The sequence below is a fragment of the Spodoptera frugiperda genome, chromosome 6, assembly GCF_023101765.2.
Source record: "Spodoptera frugiperda isolate SF20-4 chromosome 6, AGI-APGP_CSIRO_Sfru_2.0, whole genome shotgun sequence".
In the NCBI taxonomy this organism is placed as follows: domain Eukaryota; kingdom Metazoa; phylum Arthropoda; class Insecta; order Lepidoptera; family Noctuidae; genus Spodoptera; species Spodoptera frugiperda.
The window spans coordinates 4350436-4374431 of NC_064217.1; the positions used below are offsets into that span (position 1 = coordinate 4350436).

The following is a 23996-nucleotide window of genomic DNA, read 5'->3' on the forward strand; positions in this document are numbered from 1 at the left end:
AATTTAACGAAAAATAAACTTTACCCACCAACCCATATTGGTCTGTTGTTCACAGTCCACAGTCTATTGGAGGTAACATAGTGGTGTAATGTGGTATGGTAACGTAGTTACTAGAGGTAACTTGCAATATGGAATTATACTCAGTTTTGGTATTAAGCTCGCTGTTACATAAATACGCGACGGCTGACGACGGCATCTAGTTCGCGCGAAAATATCAAGCCAATTGATCGCGTTCGCACCGCGCCTCACCGCATCCCAAGTGTGGTTTGTCATGTGGGCCACGTCAATAGATTTTGACAGTTTGTTGTTTCCGCGTCGCACCGCACCGCATCGCCTTCGCATCTAGAATTCTCACGCAGGACGTTGCATTAAGGTAAGCGTACCTTTAAGATAAATTTAAGCGTCCACGAGCCCGCATCGTACGCATCGCACGCACCACACGCAACGGATTTTAGTTGGTCTTGTATAGAAACTCGTACAACTGCGTCCACTGATCCGCATCGTATGAATTGCGTTATAGGCAATACCTACATGCGATGACGTCATACGAGATGCGTGCGATGCGTACGATGCGCCTGCGGACGCTTAACTTTATAATTCATTTATAGTGAGCGGTGTATTATGTCATAATTTAGTGAATAGTGAGTAGTAGGATTTAATTATATTAAGAGACGTGTGAATTACCTACATGTAGGTACACTATAACATGGCTTCCCTGTGTCTAAACGGCTTTAAAATAATCTATTATTTAACGTAGATTAAGAAATAAATGGGTAACCGATAAACATAACAAAGGCGTGAATTTTGGAGCACAAAAAAAATTATCAACACCCTTCCATATTGATGACACTTTAATGTCTTGTAAATCGACTTGAAAAAAATGGCGGCATTATAAAAAATATCCTGAATATCACGAAGAAAAGATTTGTGGAAGCATTAGATCGAAATGGATAATTTATAGACACGCATTAGCGTTGAAATGAGATATTGAGAAAGTTCCCTGCTTATTTTGTTTGTTTGAAATATTAGCCGAGTTTAAGTATCGGTTCCTGCTGATTTTGCCTCGTGATTTAATTTGTTAAACCACTTAAAAGAAAAGAAACTGGTATAGCGATCTGCGATGGCTTTGATCTTGATCTGCGAGGGATTCACTAAGTGAGCTAAGATTTAGTTTGACGATTTTTTTTATTGAAATACTAGCTGATCCGGCAAACTTCGTACCGCCTCAGACATTTTTTTTCTCGCCTTTTAAATCTTCCCTAGATTTTTACAAATAATTCAAGACCAAAATTTGCCAAATGAGTCCAGCTGTTCTCGAGTTTTAGCGAGACACAGAGAAATTATAATAACATACAAATTCACTTGGAACGCATCACAGCCATTGACATATTTAAGGTCGCAGGAGCCACTAGATACAGACTGTTTCTTACCGAACTATCTAGAAGTCATTGGGGGAGGCCTATGTTTAGCAATGGACGTCTTGTGACTGATATGATAATGATATGATAATGTTAACTAGTTGTCGAAATTCGACCATATTCGATTTAATTTACAATACCACTTAACATACGTTCAAGGATAATTTTTATTTAACGAATTGGTATTAGTTTTGTAAAATTCAAATTAATATATTCCGGCGCATCATGAACAGGAAAACTATCTATTCATATGAGACGTGAGAATATCATCGCAATGTATGTCGATTTTGACGTTTTGTCAAATACGATCAGATACTATGCATGGTAGTGTGTGTAATGTTTTATTTATTGATTTAATGTACTTTAAAGGCATTATTTTTGAAAAATATTAGCGTTCTGCACTTCTCCTACACATAAACTATAAGTGTAACAAATTTTATGCTCCTACGTCCGCGCAATTTTCGTAAAAAGGGGTCCAAAGTTTTAATATAATTAATATATAGATGATAAAACTGTAGCATCATGTCCAGAACCGAGACACCAATTTGTAGATCACACAAAAACGAACAGAAATCTTCCCTAAGCGTAAATGAACCAAAACTTAAACGTATTTTTTAAATAGATTAGATGAAACAATGTGATTTTTTATATCTAATTTAAGCGCAAATTTTGACAATATTAAAAATAGTTATAACAATTTCGTATTAAAGTTTCCATCAAACTCTTCAAAGAATAGTGTTTGAACAATCAACGAGGTAATTTTACTAACTTAACTACTAAACAAAGTTATGTATTTTTCAAAGTACGTCTATTTATAAAGTTCTGAAAATCTTAACTAGCTAAAGAAAAGTTGGAAATGAATAGAATGAAACTTTCAAACCAATTATGTCTTTTTCGGAATTTTGTTATGTTGTTGTGTAAATAATAAAACTTTAGACACTTTTAAATATAAGATGTTTATTCATATAATAGGTATTTACGTCATACAGGAAAATACAAACCAAAGGTAAACTACATATTGCTTTGTCCTTTAGTAATAATGAGAAAACACGCTGCGCAAATTTAGCCCCCCATGAAATATTAATGCCGGGAACTCTGATTTTTCTCATTTTTTTTTATTTGAAGCTACATAGCCCTTTGACAATCGCAATCGCAATCGCTAACCGCAATCTCGATTCAATATCTTGATTGTAACAAGTGACGATGCGGTTGAACATGGAACATGTCTGGCTAGAGACAGCCTATTCACTCTGGCCTTGAAGATAATCCAATTCAATGAACGAAGTGTTATGTAAAAAATTCAACAGCCTATTCGACTTTTAAGTCAAATTAGTGTCACAATAAATTGACCTAATTCTCTAAAGGTCGGTATCTGGCCGGTGTTAATTTAAAATAGAAATAATTATTAAGCAAATTTTGCTTTTAAGCAAATTGGTAATACAAGATAAGTGATTATTAATGGACGATGTAATATTGTAATTAATTTTACGAAACAAGTAGGGCAGGATTTAATTACAAAGTTAGTTGTGAAGTCCTAAAAAGTAGGTTAGCAAAGTTTTTTATAAATTAATTAATTAACTACAACATGTTTTGGTTACTGATTATAAAGTTGGGTCAATGTTTAAGTAAGAGAATGAATTTTAGAGATTGTGTAGCGATCGTGGTGAAAGTAGTTGAGCTTTTATCGAATGGTTTATGTGAAAAGTGTGGGAGAGCAGTGCTTCAGTACGAATGGGCCGGCTCGACCGAAGTGATACCACCGCCTCGGAGAAAACAGAGATGAAACAACGTTTGCGTTGTGTTTCGTTGTGTGTGTCAGAGCCTCAAATACCTAGTTTCCCAATCTTACCAATCGCCGATTCTCCGACAACCCTTAAATTCCTAACCCCAAAAGGCCGGCAACGCATTTGTAACGCCTCTGGTGTTACGGGTGTCCATAAGAGGCGAGGATTGCTTACCATCAGCTGATCGGCCTGTTCGTTTACCGGTCTATACCATTAAAATAACTGTCGTATATTTGAATTCATGTTATACAATTATTCAATTGACAAGGACATTATCTAATTAACATTTTTGGACCCATAATTTCGTTGACAATATTATACAATTGTTGTAAAGTAAAAGGGACTGGGACCTTCCAGGTAATGAAGCATTAATTTAGTTACCGATGACCCCAAAGTATTAGATTATGGGGTCCCGGAATGGTCATATAAAACTGCCGTAGAACCTCAAGTGTGACACACCTAATAAATATGTAATTTAAAATTAACCATAAAATATTATATTACTGTAACCCAAACAAACACGGCTCTATTATTTGTGTCTATTTATTATACATATGGAAGTTTTTTAGTTAAAACTATTTCTACTTAACAGTTCCATTTTAGATATCTATAATATAAACTTTCATTTATAAAGCTGAAGAGTTTATTTATTTTTTTAAACGCGCCAATCTCTGGAACTTTTATCTAATTTAATCATAATTTTTGTATTGAACAGTCTATTTATTGAAGAAGGAAGGGCTGGCTAAACAGGAGCAGCGGATTAGCTAGATTACATAATAATTTGTGAAGCATTTGGAAATCACCTAGTCACCCAGCCAATGCGCCAAACGCACAATTTTGAGTTGTTGATAAAATTCTTATCAGAGCATGTTTCCAGTGGAGTATACCATAAGTGTCTTCAAATCATAAGTGAATAAGCAGGTGCACTGAAGTTGCTACTCAAAGTAATAAATAGTTTATTAATAAATAATATGGCGACCAAACGTCCCACTATCACAACTGATATTAGAAATGCAAAAGTATGTTTGTTCGTTACTACTCTACGCGTTAACTCTAGGTACACTATTCAATCTATTTTTTTTAGGTATAGAAGTTGTTTTATAGGTTAATTTTACTGAAAAGGCCATGAATTTTATCCATCTCTCGATATCATCAGGTTTACCCACTGGATACAATCGACAAAGTTGGCATATCGATCACAGGATTTTGTTTAAAAAGTGAGACTTTGCCGATCGTATCTACATAATTCTCCCTTTTTCTGTCAAACTTCCCAATTTAATTCATTCTGACGAATTTTGGATAACCTTCGTTCCTCTTATAAAAGCTACTCAAATATAACAAAACAGTAGTGCGCAATCAGCATATTTATATGCAATGTAACCGAATTGCCAAATGCATAATGTAAGTGATACAATATGTTGGAAGGCCTACCGCGGATTTATGCTCGCCGGGGGAATAATCTGGCAATAAAATGCCATTGACACGAGGTCACTGGGCAACTATCGCCGAACAACACTAAATTAGTGTTGGGATGTCGCCAAGTAGCAAACTTAAATAGGATTAATGTATTGAGAGCAATCGAGCGAACTAAATATGTAGGTTCAAGGAAATTGTAAGAGTAATAAATTGTAGTAGCCTTAAATGTTTTTTTTTTTTAACTAGTAATGATTTGATGTTCTGTAAATGGTAATAGGTTCTCTGGTAATGGGACTCATATCATAACTTAACACTTTAAACGCCATTGGAGGCAAAAGTGACCGGAGCTAGCGAAGGATTTGGCTGCAACAGATTTTTGTTGGCATTCAAAGTCTTAATTGTTATATTTATTTAACTAACGGCCCGATTCAACATGGCCGGGGTGATATTTTCCAATGTCCCTGGCTTCTTGTTTTAATTATAACAAAAAGATAAAATATTAGAAACCTATTTATTTAATTTGGTCAAGAAGTAATTTGTGCACATGATGTATTAAGTGCACCATTTAGACGTTTGGACTTCTGTCTATCCGTTCTGGGAATAAAATACGGGAACGTTATGTAAATATATTATGTACGTAATAAAATAATAATATTTTGCTATTTGAGTGCATTACAGACCTTGATATTACAAGTATCAACAGATAAGTTAATGGGTACTTGTGATTAATCAAAACCTATAGTTATAAAACTAGTTATTATAATATAATTTTATCAGTTACAAGTTAATATTTGCAGATAACTGTAGTGTTTCATTAAGCCCAGAAACGAGAAAAGTAAAATTATTTCATTATTTTCTTTGAAAAAAGAGTTAAATAGTTTTATAACTGTTATACTCCGTAGTTCCGATTAATGCATCGTGTAGTATATTTCACAATTTTTTGAGGTTAGCGCTGACCCTAATGAGATTTGACTAAAATGTCAGATTATGAAGTGGAACGACCGCCATCAGACTGACCTCTGTAATCGATGCGACATTACCATTTACCGGCCAATTAATTTCGTAATCTTAATACATTTGCAAACCACTAACTTTATATAGGTATCTTTGAACGACGGATTCTTACTTTGTTTCATTACCTATATATACAACATGATATATACACAAAATGACCATATACATCATGAAGCGCTGAAGAATACAGGTTGAATAGGATCTCTACACGAAATTTCAGCTTAAAATACGTATAAAAAAATTGGTTCCAAATGTGTACTTGGTATCGCATGGTTCTTGATTTCAAGTCCTACAAACGTGTCATACACAACACTACAGGGGTCACTATAGGTAAATTATATATTCTTTAATTTGTTACAGATGACCATCCGATGGGGTATAGTATCTGCGGGGAAGATTAGCAATGATTTTGTAAACGCTTTAAATTCATCTCCTGATAAAGGAGATCAGAAGATAGTGGCTGTGGCGGCCCGAGATCGAGAGAAAGCTAACGAGTTTGCTCAAATCCATAACATTATGCTATCGGGTACTTACGAGGATATGGCGCGTTGTGCTGATGTTGGTAAGTAGGTAACTGTTTTAATATTAAAAAAAAAAAAACAAAATGGGCTTATAATATCTACCCGGAACTGCGGACAACGTAACAGGTTACCGGGGCTCTGGCTTAAACCAGAAGAAGGAACAGGGTAGTTTTTAGTCAGTAAGAATCTGAAACTCCCTCCCGCCTCACCCGAGGCGGGAGAAGTCATTGGATGATTTTCCCCCTCCAAAGAAAAAAAGGGCTTATATCTACAGGTCTATTGTCAAAGGTAGAAACACATAATGATTCGGCTTTTGAAAGAAATAAAAATAGATCGATAATATATTTTATGTGTATATGTCAATAGCAGCAATTATAAGCCACTTGTGACATATTGTTTATTTCCACTTAAACTAGAGTTGCTGATAATTACTATGTAAGTATGTAGGTTTATCAAATAGATAAGAACACTCAACATACAATGACTATGTGGGATATAGAAAGTGTTGTAACCTTTTTTTTAGGGTGCAAAATCATCCAATGACTTCTCCCGCCTTAGGTCAGCTGGGAGGGAGTGTCTGACTCTTACTGAGGAAACACCACCCTGTTCCTTCTCCTGCATTAAGCCGGAGCTCCGGTAACAAACTATTGTAACCTTGAAGAACAAATTGCTTTCTTACAGATGTAGTCTACATTGGGGCCTTAAATCCTTATCACTATCAGCTCACTAAATTGTACTTGGAGCATGGCAAACACGTTCTTTGTGAGAAACCCTTTGGAATGTCAAGTGATGAAGTCAAGAAGCTTGTGGATTTGGCTAAGAAGAAGAATCTGTTTTTGATGGAAGCAGTGTGGTCCCGCTGCTCTCCTGCTTACCTTGAAATGGAGCAAGCCATTCAAGATGGATGTATAGGAGAAGTGAAGTTTTTGGAAGTCAATTTCGGTTTCTTTAGTAACGCCGAGAGAATTCAGTGAGTATTTTTTAAGGTATCAATGAACTAAAAAAAAATTAAATGATTAAGATACTGACCAAAATACTATTAAGTGTTATATTTTCACAATTTTATTTGGAGATAAGTGCCTATCAAATGTTGACACATTCACAAAGTAAATGTATTTTGAGGCAGATGAAATATTTGCCGGTGTAAAAAAAGATTTTTATCTTGATTATCTTTTACAGCAAAAAAGAATATGGCGGCAGTGCAGTTCTTGATATAGGAGTATACGTGCTGCAGTTTGCACAGTTCGTGTTTAAAGCAACTCCAGAAAAGCTGACTGCTATTGGTAACCTGAATGAACATGGGGTGGACTATTCTGAAACTATCATTTTGGAGTATAAGGGCGGCAAACGGGCAGTTCTAAACACTCATACGCAGTTGGAACTGTGTAACAGGGCCACGGTTTATGGAACTAAGGGACGTATAACGGTAAGTGGTGGTTTAAGTTGTGAAGTTTTTTTGGAATAAATAACATAACTATTGTTATGGAAGAACATGTTGTCATTCTTTGCTCTTGCTTAGGTGTATAGAATGTTGTCATTTTTTTTATCTTGCTTAAACCAATATCTGCATTCAAATGCTGAGTGTGCTACACTTTGCACAGTTTTTCAATGTAAATCACGTAAAGTCGAACAAGTTTGTAATACTTAACTTTTTAGGCTAAAAACTACATGTAAACTACCTTCTTATTAGTCAAATTTTACCATCGTAGAAGATTATCATACTTCTAAATTATTCAATCTTTGAGTCAATCAGTTTTTAAACTGACATGGTCACTAACACTATCATTAGAACTTAAGACGGGATTTTTACTATGTTAATTTATGTGTATGAGTTTCCAATATTTTGGCACTGTTGCAAGTGCCATGATCACGGATGAACTGTGAAATATCGAAAACTCATAGACATAAATAAACATGGTAAATATCCCGTCTCAAGTTCTAATGATATTGAGACAATCAATTCCTAATTCTTCTTTTAATTATTTCTTTTCTGTTCTAGTTGGAAGCCCCATTTCACTTCCCAACCAAAATGGTTATGCGCACTGAGGCAGGTGAAACGGTCAAAGGATTTGAACTGCACGCATCGAAATTACCATATAACTTCGAAAATAGCGCAGGACTTGCGTATGAGGCGATAGAAGTCGCAAACTGCATCAAAAAAGGTGTGTATGGTGTATCACATTTATTTATTTTATTATAACGTCACGCCGCGTCACATTTCACAATTTATGTTGTAAGTCCCATGTAATAAATAGGTGGTGAGCCCATTGCTATATACCGGGCACATTTCCAGACTCCGTGCTACCACTGAGAAATTTTAGAAAAACCGAAAAAAGCCCAGTAATACTTCACCCGACCCGGGAATCGAACCCGAGACCCCTTGCCCGGCAGTCGCCAGCAGCAGTGGTGTATCACAATTCTTCCAGAATCAAAATTCACAAGTAATGAAAATTCATCATTGAAGTATCTTGATGAGGATTGAATTACATCTTTGAGTCAGTCTAACTAAACTCGTATATACATTCCCCTTTAAAAATTAACTTAATTCTTACATAATTAGTCCATTTGGCAATCATTATTTTATTTACAGGTCTTAAAGAATCACCTCGGATGACCCACAAAGAAAGCATTCAGTTGGCAGAACAAGAGGACCTAATTCGAAAGCAATTGGGCGTCTCTTTTGACTGAATATTTGAATAAACTATATTGTCATATCATCATAATATATATTATCTACATTTGCTTGTTGCACAAAATAATAATAATTGTTTGCATTATTATTCGTTTTTTTTATAAGACACTGTATGTGATCACTTAATAAGTAAACCTATGCAGTTTAAATGATGGCATTGCTCACGTCTTCTAAAGTTAAGTAAAGTCAACCATAGTAATCTTACAAATTAAATGCGAAAGTTTGTTTGTATGTTTATTACTCCATCAACTCAAAAGGGCTAAAGGGTTCAAAATGAAATTTGAAACAAGTTATGGGCTGGAATAACTCTTAAGCTACTTTTTATCCCACAGAAATGTGGACGAAGCCGCTGGCAGAAGCTAGCAAAATACACCTACATACGTGCAAAACAGTAATTTCAGGTAACAAGACAAACTAGGATACTTCTACATATGTTGTAGAATTTACCCACACACTAAGTCCAAGCAATTATTATTGGCTTAGTTGCTGTCACTGCAAAAGGGGTAAACACTATTTATCTTAAACATCAACTCTGGTCACAGTAAGCAAGCTTAGTTCCGTCCCTATCCCATTTTGAAAAGGGCTTAATCTCCGTTATTAACCGCAGCAGGCTATAGTATATTGTCCCGGATTACTTCTTCGATACACAGGATTAATACAGAACGAGCCTTTTACTTGAAATTTATGTTCCACCAACAATTTACAGCTGTTACATGTTTGTATAAATCGGCAAAACTGTCAATTGTTTAGTTTATTAGACTGCACAGTTGATGGAACGTTTAGCGGGTTGGATTCTCGCACGGAGCAACTCTTTGTGTGATCCATAAATTGATGTTTCGGGTCTGTCATGTGTATGTTTTTAAACGCATCCAAGACACAGGAGAATATCCTAGAGCGGGGCTACAATTCTTTTTAAAACAAGATTTTTAATTCGTTCTTCAGTTCTTCTATTGAGGCATATCTAAATAGAATAAACACATGAGCCTGTATTATAACTTTTGCTGTGGGTATGGTAAGAGTCAACAACTGACGATTCATTTGACAAAAATCAAGCCACTTCACACTTTCTAATATACCTGACTGTTTGAAACTGGGATCTTTAAGGCTAAGTGTGGAGGTTATAGAAAACATAAAAAGAAGGTGAATAGACTATGGTCTATTCATTATGTATATATGTATACATACATACATACATAACCTCACGCCTATCTCCCATGGTAAGCAGAGACTGAGGAACGCCAATATAATTAAGAATTTTCCATATCTCTTTCGCTTCATATGTAACAGTAATAATAGATTTATTAGTTAATAAATTACTTATCAAACATGCGTAAGTTTTTGTATTCCGTGAAACATACCCATATTATAATAAATGTATTTTTTAAAAGAACTCAATAAACGTCACAGAAAAACAAATATGAATAATTTAATATTATAGCTACTGCTAATAACTCAATATGAAAAACATCAAATACATTTAATATTGTTTGAACCCATTTTCATCAATGAAAATTCCGAATAAAATACTAATAACTAGCTTTTGCCCGCGACTTCGTTCGCGTGGAATAGTGACTTCCGGCAAATTTTTGGTTTTAACCACATAGTTCCCGATCTCGCGGGATCTCTTCAAAAATGAGATGTGGAAGATATTCCAGGGAACTCTTCAAAAATCAACATAATGAGCTCTGCGTTTGAATTTAATAGATGTATACTCACTTAGGGCATTGAAAAAATAGTTTAAAAACGGACTTAAACTAACTTAAAACTAAAGAAAGCTACGAATTACGAATTTATAACAATTAAAAAAGAAACTATATTACAACCTATCCTCTATGCTATAATAACCAAGCTTAAACTAAATAATTTAAAAGAAACGACTTAAATCTAATCTAATTAATTTATAAATTAGACTTACAATTTTATTAAAAAAACTAACTACAGTAACTACTAATAATCGATATCAAACTAAACCTACGTTAAATAGTTTAACCAGAAAACCAGGAAAACCCAACAAATAAACTTATTAATTGACAAATACAACGAAACCAATTTAGAATATACGAAACAGCAGGACCACTACAGACAAATAATCATTACGACTGATAATACACTTTTTTTACGATAGTACCGAAGCGCTCGGCCGATACCCAACCAAATGAATGTAACGAAACCATAGCGCGATCTATTTCGATCCCAACGCCATCTATCGAGGATAAAGACAACTTGGATTATTTATTTATACTCCGTTCGGGCAATTTCTTTGTACTAAAAGTTTAATTATATTGATATTATTTTTTTCATACCTTTTTACTATTTATTTACTTTTTTTCGATGAATTAAAACAATAACATGAACCGAAGTCGTGTAACGATCGACATAGAATTATCTATACTCCGTTAGAGCATTTTCTTTGTACTAAATGTTTTATTATATTGATATTATTTTTTTCATACCTTTTTACTATTTATTTACTTTTTTTCGATGAATTAAAACAATAACATGAACTGAAGTCGTGTAACGATCGACATAGAATTATTTATAAATAATTTATTTCTTATTTTTATTTTTTGATTTTTGAAATAAAAATATATCTATGTCCTTTCTAAGGTTCTAAACTATATCTGTACCAAATTTCAACCAAATCCGTCAAATAGTTGCGGAGATTAATGGTATAAGCATAGAATGTTCGACGTGATTCTTTAATTTGACATAACTTTTTTATTTATGAACCGATTGACATGAAACAAACACTAAATGTAAATTTAAGCATCCCACAATATATTCGTGAAAACCGCATCCAACTCGGATCAGCCATTTCTGAGATTAGCGCGCACAGACGAACAGACAAACAGACAAACAGACAAACAGACAAACAGACAAACAGACAAACAGACAAAAAAAAAGTTAATTACATTTTTGGGTTCGACATCGACATAACAATAACCCCTGCTATTTTTTTTATTTTTATTTTCAATGTACAGACAGCACTTTTCTACGATTTTATTATATGTATAGATGTTTGAACAGATTGATTTTTCCTTTCCAGTCCTAAGTACCACTCTAAAGTTAAATGAATTCGATACAAGATAAATAATTTGCGTACAAATTGAATGGTTCACTTGAAATAAATTTGTAGCGAATCATTTCGGCAATATTGTGATTTCAAATCGTATGATATTGTTTTCTTAGAAGTACCTAATTTAGGAGAATTTAATGAGTAGAAACTCATTGTATACAGAGTACACAATTTGTAGAACATATTGGTTGTCATATGAACATATAGGTATGCATGCATGCATAGATGTGAAAGGATACAGTGTTTTTGGATTGAAGTACTAGAAGCCAATCAAAATGCAATTTCAAAGTCTGATATGGGAACCTCGTTTTCTGTCTCTTATTTTTCGTCATTTTTGGAAGCCATACCTTCTTTTGATTAATAAAAAAGGTTTCGTTTGTAACCGTGACTGTTCGATAGATGTCCATCAGTACCTCTACCATCAGTTTGAAGCAATAGTACGAATATTTGTCGATAGTCGCAAGCGACGAAGTGAATTTTTTGATTGGGAAATTTTAATTCCACAGGTAACCGGTAGGGGCGTTGTAAAAATCTACGAGAGAATAATTTGTATTGAATATTTACCCAGTTTAGCAGTTTAGTAGTTATCTCATTATACGTGTGAATTTGTAAGTGGCTCAATGTTACTTTTGCTATTAAAATAAACGTTGCCCCACACTAGGATTTTCTCCTGTGTCGTGGGTGCGTTTACAAACATACAATTTCACATGCACATGACACCCAGACCCGAAACAACAATTTGTGGATCACACAAAGAGTTGCTCCGTGCGGGAATCGAACCCGCTACCCGTTGCACGGCAGCCAGTTGCCCAGCCACCGCGCCAACCGTGCAGTCAAACTATCTTTCTGTTAAATTTGTATAAGGTAGCTGTTGAATCGCTTATAAATAAATAAATAGACTTTGTTTCCGTAGATACACATTTTCATTTATAGTTGACAGCAAATTGCCGACTCCTAAAATAACACCCTAATGGCGCCTATAGATCAAACTACTATTAAAACTCGTTTGATTTCCGCAAAACTTTTATTAGACTCCCAATATGGAAATTGGTTTCCAGTTAAAATTATTATTTTCATTCTCACACAGGTAGATAAATTAAGCGTATATCCACGGACTGCTCTGTTCTTTTTTTTTCTTTTTTATACTGTTTTTTGACGAGGAAAAATCATCCAATGAATTTTCCTGGGAGGCGGGAGAGACACGACTTACCGGCTAAAAACTACCCCGTAACGTTGGTCGTATACCCCTTATAACATAAAAAGAAACCTATATAAGAAAATGTTCTTCCAAAGGCATCGTCAAAGGCTGCAATGCGACTTTCTCGCTAGTGCTATAAAATTGGTAAGTGCAATATTGGACTGAAAATACTCATATAAAAGTAAGATCATAAAAGAAGACGGCATATGGTTGGAACGAGCGCCGCAGCCGCATTGTATGCGAACACAACACTGCGCCACTAATAAATGCTACTGAAAATGTATATACAATAACAATAATAGGTAAGAAACTATATGAATAACTTAAAAAAAAAAACTACATCAAACCTCATGAATTCAAGAAAAAAATCTTTAACCCCACACGTAAATAAAGAGAAAACTAGTGGATCTAAATCGGAAAACTTTAACTTGATAATTGCATTTCAATTACTTATTTCAACCCCAATATCTTATTATCACCTTCTGGCTTAGAATACATTTCGCAAGCATTCTGTATATCATTCGTAACACGAGGATAACGCATTTTAGCAGCTTTCCATATTATTAACAGGCGTCAGTAAATTATATTCCTTGCTCGATGTTAATAATGAATACCTACATAATATGAGTCCGCTCATACGATAACCCAAGTTAATAAAGGCTAGGTAATGAATTCCCTGGACTGCGGGCTAAAGTCACGTACAAAATACTTGGGTCAAGGCATCGTCACTCAATAATACTATGAACATTTTACTTATGTATTTTCCCTTATTATATAAAAAGATGGACGCTAATTTCAGATGTTATTGGCTGAAACGGAACGTTATAGTACTAACGTTCTTGGTTAAATCTGGGACTGTTGACTTAGTAACAGATTGCTTAATCAACTTATAAATGAATATTCTTTATTGACTTTGGTCGAATGTACCAGTGTATTGAATTTAGAAAGATATCTTAAGAGTGTTTTATGAATACAAGTTAGGTCTCGCACTATCTTTTTCGGTTTTAATGTTGCCTTAGAAGATGATCTGAAGTTCTAATCAGATTAAGGAAAAGCAATGAATATTTTATTTAAACAGATAGATTTGAATTTCTCATTTTATTAGTATTTTGAACCAGTGTAGTAACTAGAAAAAAATAAGGTATTAGGTAGTTTGGATACCAACTTACTTGGGATTGGGATACCTTAAAGAGAAGCGTGATTTTGTTCTGTTTATAAAGCTCAGATAATCGTCGTTTCAAGTCTAAACGGGGCCGAGGTTCCAAAGTCGGTTAGATGTTGTAATCCTATCTATTTCAAATGTTCTGTCTAACGAACCATTTGATTAATTGATAACGTCGGTCCCCTTTAGCAAATCCGGCAGTATTTGGACGATTTATCGAGAATTTCCTTAATTTCATGTCGCAATTTGACACTCAAGGACAGAGTGGAGTGAAAAGGATTCTTTGGGGATTTCAGGGAATTTCCCAATTTGAGAAATATTGTTGCGATATTATTATTGGTTTAATCTCAATCATATTATTATTCTTGTTGTACTGCAAAACAAATGTTACAAATGATTTTTTAAATATGCCTATTTGGAACGACTGCTTTCCAACGTTTTCCAGATCAAAACCAATGCAAAAACAATCGGCAGTAATTACCATCATCGTCATCATTTAGACTTATAAATAAAATAGGAGTGTGTGTTTGTAATATTGAAATAACCGCTTTCTATTAAATGCATATGAACATACGATACATTCATCAAAATAATATTTTTTACAATTTTTGGTCTGTCTGTTTGCTCTGGCTAATCTCTAAAATGGCTGGAATGATTTTGACGGGGCTTTAAATGAAAACTGACGTACTAAGGAATAACTTAGGCTATTTTAAGCAGTCACAAAGTCCGTAATTGACGCGAACAAAGCCGCATATGCGTCAACTAGTGATATATAAATTTCTTTCCCCCCAAGAAGACGTCTTGTTTCGTATTTACAATGTAGTTTAAGAACTTTAAAATATAGTTTAGCTGGCCATTTCCTGCTACTCAATTATCTGAGTTTCAAAGTAAAGTTCAAAGAGGAAGTCACTGGGACAAAGAGAAACTACTTACTAACTGCAGTTGTTCATCCATTAAAGGATTACACATGTACGTACTTTGTATCTAGGAAACAGGAGTTAGTTCCCGTTCATAGGATTTTTAACCTACATCCTTTTAGATTAAGTTGAAAATGGAAATTGAGATATAATATTATGCTGGATGGCAGCGGCATGACGGTTTTTAAATTACGCTTGTCATGATGCATAAAGTATTTGAAATATTGCTATTTCTTAAATGACATATCCAATATTTTTTATTGCCCCGAAGATAGAATACGTAGCCTAGAAGAAAAACGACATTAATAATTATAACTGCACCGATTGTTTAACTAGTAAATTCATTTTTTTTTTTTTAAAGAGCGAAAATAAGAGCATCTGATGGTAAGTAATCGCCGCCGCCCATGGACACTCGAAACACAAGTTTTGCCGGCCTTTTGGGGTTAAGAATTTAAGGGTTATTGGGGATCCGGAGATTGGGAAGATGGCTAAGGGGTTTAATTGGGCATCCGGTAATCTCACTTACACAACGAAACACAACGCAAGCGTTGTTTCACATAAGTATTCTGTGAGGCCGTTGTGTGACTCCAGCCAAGCTGGTAAAAGCTCCCATACGACAAAAGCAATACATTTATATTGCAACACCATGGATTTAATATTGTTCTGTTTATTTAATTTAATACAAGGGTAAGCAACGTTTGGAAGAAATGGTCTTGCTCAATGATTGTGGTTTCATAAGGAAATACCAAATAGTTTCGTTGTGTCCAAAGCGTGAATACGTGACCAGTCCATAGACTGCAGGATTACGTATCAAAATAAAGTTCCCAACTAATATTATGGTAAATATTTGCAAAGGATTTGTTTCAAAAATTCATAGTTCACTACTATTGTCTCTAGATAAGCAGACAGTTTGAATAGTCAAGTGTCTGGGATCTTTGATAGAGTTGCAAGATAATTTAATTTAATGCTTTGCACACAAAATAAATTCTCAAAGACCTATGCATCTTTCTTTTGTTAAATTGTATCAAATCACAAATGGAACAGTCAATAAGGATTTTATCATTGTGACGAACGAAAGTGTACATTTATCAATTTTTGGCAACAGCCTTTAACCTATTTCATTTATAATTGGTAAATTTCAACCGATTCCACCATACACGAGGTTTTATATTCACACAAAAATAAACTGACATATTATGGGAAAACAACTTTTAATAGAACACCACAAAGTTAAATTGTTGTCGATCGGCGTGGATCACGAAATATAGGTAAAGTGTTTGAACGTGCAACATTTTGGTGATAGTCGTCTGATTACGTGGAATAAACTGTCGCCAGTAGATGATCCGATTAATGGTATCAGTTTGTTATATAAACTCTTTGGTACAAAAAAATCCGAACTTAGGCCTTCAACAAAAGAGTTCTCTTTTGACTCCCTCTGGTGCAGCGATGATCCGTCTTCCCCCTATATCATAAAAAAGCTAGTTATTCAGATAACGAGTTGCCTAACAAAAAAGGGGTAAGCACATTAACCATGTAGGTACATAACTTCTAGTCTAGTCATAATGGAGGACTAAGGTCGTGAGTTCAGATTTCTGTTGTGTTCGAACTGTGAATTAAAACGATTAATCAACACAATGATTCGGCACTTTTCACTGATTGCCACTGTAAAGTGTGTAGGTTGGGAACTTCGGATACTGGTGAAAATGTAAAATGCTTAATTTTCCATTAAAATGCTTTAAAATTAATTGTAAAACGAATTACAATGTAGGTATAAGAGTCTACTTCGCCAGCAGTCGGTGCTTATAATAATACAGGTGTAACCTAAAATTGTGATTTGAAAGCTTGGAAGAATCTTAGGTACATTTGTGGTCACATGCGCCTGACCACCACAAGTTAATGTTTGCTTGCACCTGATAAGTTTCGCTCTCTAGCCCTGCCCCGTGTCCTTGAATAGGCTACTTTCCTACTAGTCAAATTCAATACTTTTTTCGAAACGTCAAAAACGATATTTTCTATGAACTTTGTATGAAATAGTGCATTATGACGTCATAAGTTTTTGACGTCAAATAGAAGACTTATTTCTAGAAATTTAGCTAGAAAAAATCGAAAATTAAAAAGTTCATCAAATTTATGAATGAGAGTGTGATTATTTTTTAATAATTTATTGTATTGAAAAGTTGTAATAATTTATTTTTGACCGACCGTACCCAATTGACGAATGAAGTAGTATGGTCGGTGCCACCGCTAGCGCAGGTAACTGAATAACATCAAACGCAAAACTGAATAAGATTACCCGTGTTGCGTCACTAAGCTGTTACGATATCGTTATTATGAAATAGGAGGCAAACGAGCAGGCGGGTCACCTGAAGGTACGCGATCAGCGCCACCCATAGACACCCGCAACACCAGAAGAGTTACAGGTGCATTGCCGGCCTCTTAAAAAGGAGTACGATCTTCATTAAGCTTCATGCTTTCGTGACATTTTGAATAGACCGTGTAAAATATTTTTGTTGGAAATATTTAAATAATATATCTCAATTTGAAATGTAATATTTGGTATGAGTGCGCGGTGTTCCTAACAGATGAAATGCGCAATAATTAATTACACGGTCCGCTCTTTCTCTCTAATGTTCTCAGATGTTTTGGGATAAAACCTATTTATATTAACAATTAATTTTAATGTTTTAAATTAGTTTTGTACATTTTAGTTTTTGTCTGCTTAATACATCGTCAGTTTTCGTGTAATTAATGTTAGATTTTAAAGACGGTATTTCATCAGTGTAGGTATTTGTTAGTCTTTTTCTTTCTGTACAAAATGTCTAAGTATATAATATAATTAAGTACACCCAGCTTCAAACAGTTTGCAAAGCAAAAACGTCTTATATGACACTAATATTTTAAATGTAAAAGTTTGTTTGTTTGGATGTTTGTCCGTCAATCAAGCTGAAATCACTGAACGAATTTTAGTGAAATTTGGTATACACACAGGGTATGAGCTGACTTGGGAACGCGGGTGAAGTCACTGACAGAAGCTAGTATCAAAGTAAAGTAAGTCATACCATCCTGAATAATTTATTACCTATGTTAAATATTGGTACCTATATAGTACGTACCTAAGCCCGGTCTACCCGTATGGAAGTATTAGCATTTTATAAGAAGAAACTAAATAAATAAAACAAAATTCTTCAGTAAGTATATTCCGCTTGAAAGTGCACGATTGCATGAATAAAGTTTGAAACTGCACTCGTTCACAATATATTTATAAAGTTCCTGGTAAATAGCCGTCTTCTAAGCCAGTTTGAAGCTGTAAGAAGTATTTTTGTAATAACAATAAGGAAAATGTTTCAATGTTTACAAGAAAAAATGGAAAAAAACCACGGTGCTGTTGGTTATGTTTGAAGGAATATAGGTACACAATGTTTTTTCTAATTAATTTTAATTATGTACTTGTCAATTTTGCACAGGTAAAGTAAATGGCGGAGACATTTCATGATTACTTAAACTATTCCTTAGTAAAATTTTGTTTCGAAAACAATTGCTAAGGACTAAGTTAAAGTTTTCACCATTTAAAAGTTTGCATAACTAACTTTATATTTAAACTACGATGAATATAAACTTCTCCTTCTGTATAAGTGAATAGTAGTAGTAGTAGTCTATGTGAATAGTCAATTTTTTACTAGTGCAAGCCCGCCACAACCTCACAGAACCGCTGCAACTCCTGTTGGAAACAGCTGCAACCACAGGTATACTATTTCTATCTCTTCTTCCCTTTTCTGTGGCTGCAACTCATGTAAATAGTCCTGTGTATAATTCTAAAATGACTGAAGTAACAAAAACACAAAACGTCAAGATTATTTGTTGAAAACAGGAAAGTAGGCTGTTTGCATACGTAATTTGTTTTACGTGGGCAGGCCGGCCAGAAATGAGGACACGTACAAAAGCGGTAGAAAAATGTTCGCAGATAAAATTGAACAAATAATGGAAATGTCGATGCCATTTGTAAAGGATCAAGTGAAAATGTTTTATGGAATCGACTTTTTAATTGAGATTTTTTTTAGAAATTCCCTGGAACTGTAGGACATTACATCATGGAGCATCATTAAACTTTTATTTTTTTAACAACTGGCTTAAAAAGTACTCAGTACACAAGTATGCATTTATCGTACCCGGATCAATTGAAAAATAGAGAATATTTTTCATATACCTACGTATAAACAATAAAATTTTGGTATTGTACTTACTCATTTAGGTACAAAATTACAAAATGTAAATTACAAAGTACAAATTGTTCATAATTCATTTTTTAAAACTAAATCTTAAGTTGCACGTATCTGGGTTACCTACACAAATACACACGAAGATTCGTCTGTCTTGTAAAGAAAACTTAAATTCAAAATACATTGAAAAATGAAAACATTAAATACTTGTAGCTAACTGACTTACTTCTGACTTACTTCATACATTTTCTAACGATTCATTCTGTTTGTCAAAATTAAGGGAACAAAATTATAGACACGCCCTAAAATGACACTTCACGTTGTTGAACATAATAGGAAAGGCCTATAAAAGCAATTTGCTTCTAGCTACGGAGGCGTTTTCCAGTACAAATGGCAAAATCATTTTCTTTATTATGTTACCAATCGAATACGATTTCCTTCTAGCCAAAATAATATAAACTGACAATAAAATTATGTATTTATATTTAAAAAATGACTTATTGATGCGATGCGAGGCGAGAGGTAGTGTCAGATTCTTATTGTCTAAAAACCATCCCGTTCCTACTCCTGCTTTTCGAGCTGAAGCCCCGCGATAACCCGCTAGGCAGTCTGCAGCTTCGGGTATCAGCCCTGCTGTACCTGGGCCCCATCTGTGGTGGTCTGATGGCTCTTTGAGGCGCACACGTTACTTATAATTAATTTCTACAGTTTGGTGGCATTTTAATATTAAAATTAGATTTAACATTCACAACGGTAAGGGCGTTATGTTGCCATCAGTACATAAAAGAGGTTGACGCCTTATAACGAGATGACTCGCGGTTAAATATTAGCACAAAGGCGATGGCCCTTCGTTCGCGGTTTGTTCCCGGCTTAAGTAGTTCGATCCGAGTTGGAACGTTCGCAAACAATGAGCAATAGGGATCTCTACGCGGTCGTTGCCACATTGCTGATAACAATTCCGATTGTTTTCCGACTTTTTTTTTCGCCCATCAATTGTTTTTGTTTGTTATCGATACCCTGAGTACATACAATGGCTTCCGGATCGACACGATACGGGCCAAATTGTGTATTGTAGCCGGCCCAAATTTTCAATTATTGAGCTATAGTTTACTTGGTGCACAAAGGCGGACTTAGCTTGGCCACTCTCTGCCAACAACAATTGGTTTAAATTGAGTTATAACCATCCATGAACGCCCACTACAAAGGAAGAACTTTAATCAATTAAAGTCATATGATTCTACTATCAATCTATTTTTCCGTTGATCTCTAATTAGGTTCTGAGTAGTACTGGCCACTTTGTCACAGTTTCAGAACAATACTGTAAATAAACTTAAAATAAATCACGCGATATGGCCACTTACACATAAATGAGAATGAATTATCATCATAATCTATTTACACTTAAAAAGAACAAAAATCTCTACTAAAAACAGAATTGAACTTAAAAATAATCATGATGATCTTTCTTCATTAAGCTGCAATTTGGAATGGTGATACCTTGAGAACTAAAAAAGATCTAAGCTATAAATTTTTAATCACATTTGTGTAGAAGTTAGGCGAATATAAAGAGCCACAATAATAATTAATCTTTAGACATATCAAGTGCGTCCGTTGATAAGTTCGAACACGTGTCGCCATTTTGCCAGCTAGCCGGTTGTAGGCAGCTAAATAAATAACTCGTGTTCACACGTGTCTGCTATCTGTCATTTGCGTAGTACATCTTGCTTGTTAGGACACGCCATAATTGCATCCATGTAAACTATTAATAATTTGTTGAAGAACTAAACTTAAAATAAATTTCCTATTGTGCATTGTGCAAACCTTTTTCTGGGTTTAATGAATGATGCAAGATGAAAGGACGCGGTATCAAACTCTTGGGGTACAAAATGACTGACTGACTTGGCTGCACGGTTGGCGCGGTGGCTGGGTGACTGGTAACCGTGCAATGTTTAGCTGGTTCGATTTCCGCACGGAGCAACTCTGTGTGATCCAAAAATTTTAGTTTCGGGTCTGGGTGTTATGTGCATGTAAAATTGTATGTTTGTAAACGCACCCATGACAGAGAAGATAATCCTAGTGAGGGGGAACATTTGTTAAAAAGATGTTTTTCAGTTTAGCAATTAGGTATGTGACTTCATTATAAGTTTCCGAAATAAAGATAGACCACATTGGATGATGTGGAATTTATTACTCAATGTCCTTAAAAGTATCAAGAAATCTAACTATTTGAAAATCTAGTTTTATATCACGTTTCTTTTATCTTCATCTCGACTACACATAAAATACGAAACACCATAATTAATTAACCATTTTTTTTTTCATCTATTTAATCTCCACTGACGTAAGCTTAGTTCTATCTACAGTATGATTGGGAAATTAGCTTCGCATGAAGACTTATGTATCATATTAAGCAAAGCCAAATCAAATGCATAATTAGCGGATATTAACGCTTCATACACTCTATTAACGACTAATGTGATTACTTATGGCATTCGGTTTGAGTTGCTCTAAAGCTAGATGAATATTATAATTATGTAGGCTGTCATGAAAAGAGATATTAGGAAGATACTGAGAAGTATGGTCAACATTTTCGGTCTTACTCTTAAAGCTAATTTCAATCCAAGAAAATCTCAATAATTATTCATTGAATGGCAAAGAGTCTCGGGTTCGATTCCCGGAATTCGGGCATTAGGGCAAAGTAGTGCTGGGCATTTTTCGGTTTTTCGAAAATTTGTCAGTAGTAGCACGGAGTCTGGAATTATGTCCGGTATATGGCAAAAGGCTCACCCCATTTACATGGGACTTATAAAGCAAATGGTAAAAATTGTACAGTGTCATTACGTGCCGTAATGTGCACCTCTACCTACCCCTTTGGGGAAAAAGGCGTGACGATACGACTAATCTAATTATATACTGTTTTTTATGTTATTCCCACTGAGAGGGCAATGACTACTAAGGTACAGGCTTTATTTACTAGCAAACAACAAAAAAAGAAAATGGAAGTGTTTTAAAACCTTTTCATTGGAATAATACCATTATTTTTTGTATATTGAATAAAGTAAGCGAACGCCCACGGCAGCTTAGTGAAAAACCTGGGGCGCAATAGCCTTGAATTATATATTTTGTTGGTCTATATTATATACTTTAACTGAGTTTATTACACTGTGATGGATCATAAATGAGGACATAGTATTTTCATCTAGATTTTTTTTTTATTTTTTAGTCCTTCAATAGTCGTTGAACGTCCATCATCATTATCAGGCTTTTCTCTTGAAGGGTTTTGGCCGAATCATTACTATAGGTACTACGTAAGTGATTTGGCGATTGCAGTTAAGTCATCGAATGCTTAGAGGATAATGCGGCTTCTCCTTCGATGACAATTCATTTTTAGTTAACGTATATAACGTGTATTTGTTAATGGCAACCTATGACAACCTCTGAAAATTTGGTGGCCTATCCTAAGTGCTATGCACTCAACGTGGGGATTACGCCGAAAGATTTTTCAACATAACACATATATAACCTCACGCCTGTCTCCCATGGGGGTAGTCAGAGACATTGGAACGCCAATTGCTACGAATCTTACATACCTTTTCATTTCATCAACAGTCATCAGTGTTTTCATGAATGTTCGTTGGTTAAGGGCACTTTTAAATTGGCCCTTCTTTATGTATCGTCAATCTGGTAGCTATTTGTCCGTCATGTCGCTACATGACAACACTACAACATACTCTGACAATTTATGATGTTGATGATGATGACCATTAAGAGATAAATAATAGAAAGTGAATCTATTGGCAAGTGTCCAAACTACACTTGAGAGCAATGAAACAGAGATACCAGTATTTTTTTCTATTTCATTTCTTGATTTCTCATTTCTGATTCTTATACAAGTATTTTATTAATAGGTAACGTATGTCGTATTGAAGGTAATTTAATTACCTTAAAGAAGAGAGTATTTATCTGTAAAACAAATATTTGTTATTAAGTTAAAAAAGGGTTCTTTAAACTGAAAAAAAAAATCACTAGTGGCCCCGTTTCTCTGCTCCAAAGTGTATAATATAATTACCGACTAAGAAACGCAAAGTTAATGAAGAATTATTATCTTCTCATCAATATTTACTATATAGCAAGGTCTTAAGTTTGTCTCCCCGGAAATATATAACATCAACGATCAAACTTGTTAATATAGGCCAAAGTTATTGAAATTAATAATCAAAGGAACGTTATACAATATCCAATATCTACGTAGCAATATTACCTTGGCGTGGGTTCGAATAATCTGATGAATGAGTTATATTTGGAACATAACGTTTAATATTGATATTCAAAGCAATGAATCAAAATATCTTATAGAACACTAAAACACCTTATCAGTTATCAACGACTTCAAGAAAGAGTATGCTAAGTACAGGTTAGATTGGAGTCACAAGCATGACAGCTAAGTGACAGATTCAGCTCAATTTTTGAAATTAAGCAATAGCAGATAGGGTTCTGCTCGATTTTTTTTATTAAGTAAGAGCAGGGTAAATGTTCACTTCGCTTTAAAATTATTAGGTAACACGGAGTATACATTTATTT

At 34.5% G+C, this 23996-nt stretch overlaps 1 protein-coding gene across 1 annotated transcript; it reads left to right on the plus strand.

Annotated features, from left to right (window-relative positions):
* Positions 1-5324: 5324 nt before the first annotated feature.
* Positions 5325-8908, plus strand: LOC118267814 (trans-1,2-dihydrobenzene-1,2-diol dehydrogenase). The gene is made up of 6 exons (XM_035582035.2): positions 5325-5453; positions 5993-6194; positions 6835-7123; positions 7333-7579; positions 8153-8315; positions 8744-8908. The coding sequence occupies exons 2-6, from the start codon at positions 5993-5995 to the stop codon at positions 8839-8841; spliced, it is 999 nt and encodes a 332-aa protein (XP_035437928.2). The 5' UTR covers positions 5325-5453; the 3' UTR covers positions 8842-8908.
* The last annotated feature ends 15088 nt before the right edge of the window (positions 8909-23996 follow it).

What these genes read in the sequence shown, in the direction of transcription:
- LOC118267814 (XM_035582035.2), top strand. Translation starts at nt 5,993, where the DNA reads ATGACCATCCGATGGGGTATAGTATCTGCGGGGAAGATTAGCAATGAT. An exon ending in GGCGCGTTGTGCTGATGTTG is followed by an intron (nt 6,195 to 6,834) that starts GTAAGTAGGTAA and finishes GCTTTCTTACAG; the next exon opens with ATGTAGTCTACATTGGGGCC. An exon ending in CGCAAACTGCATCAAAAAAG is followed by an intron (nt 8,316 to 8,743) that starts GTGTGTATGGTG and finishes TTTTATTTACAG; the next exon opens with GTCTTAAAGAATCACCTCGG.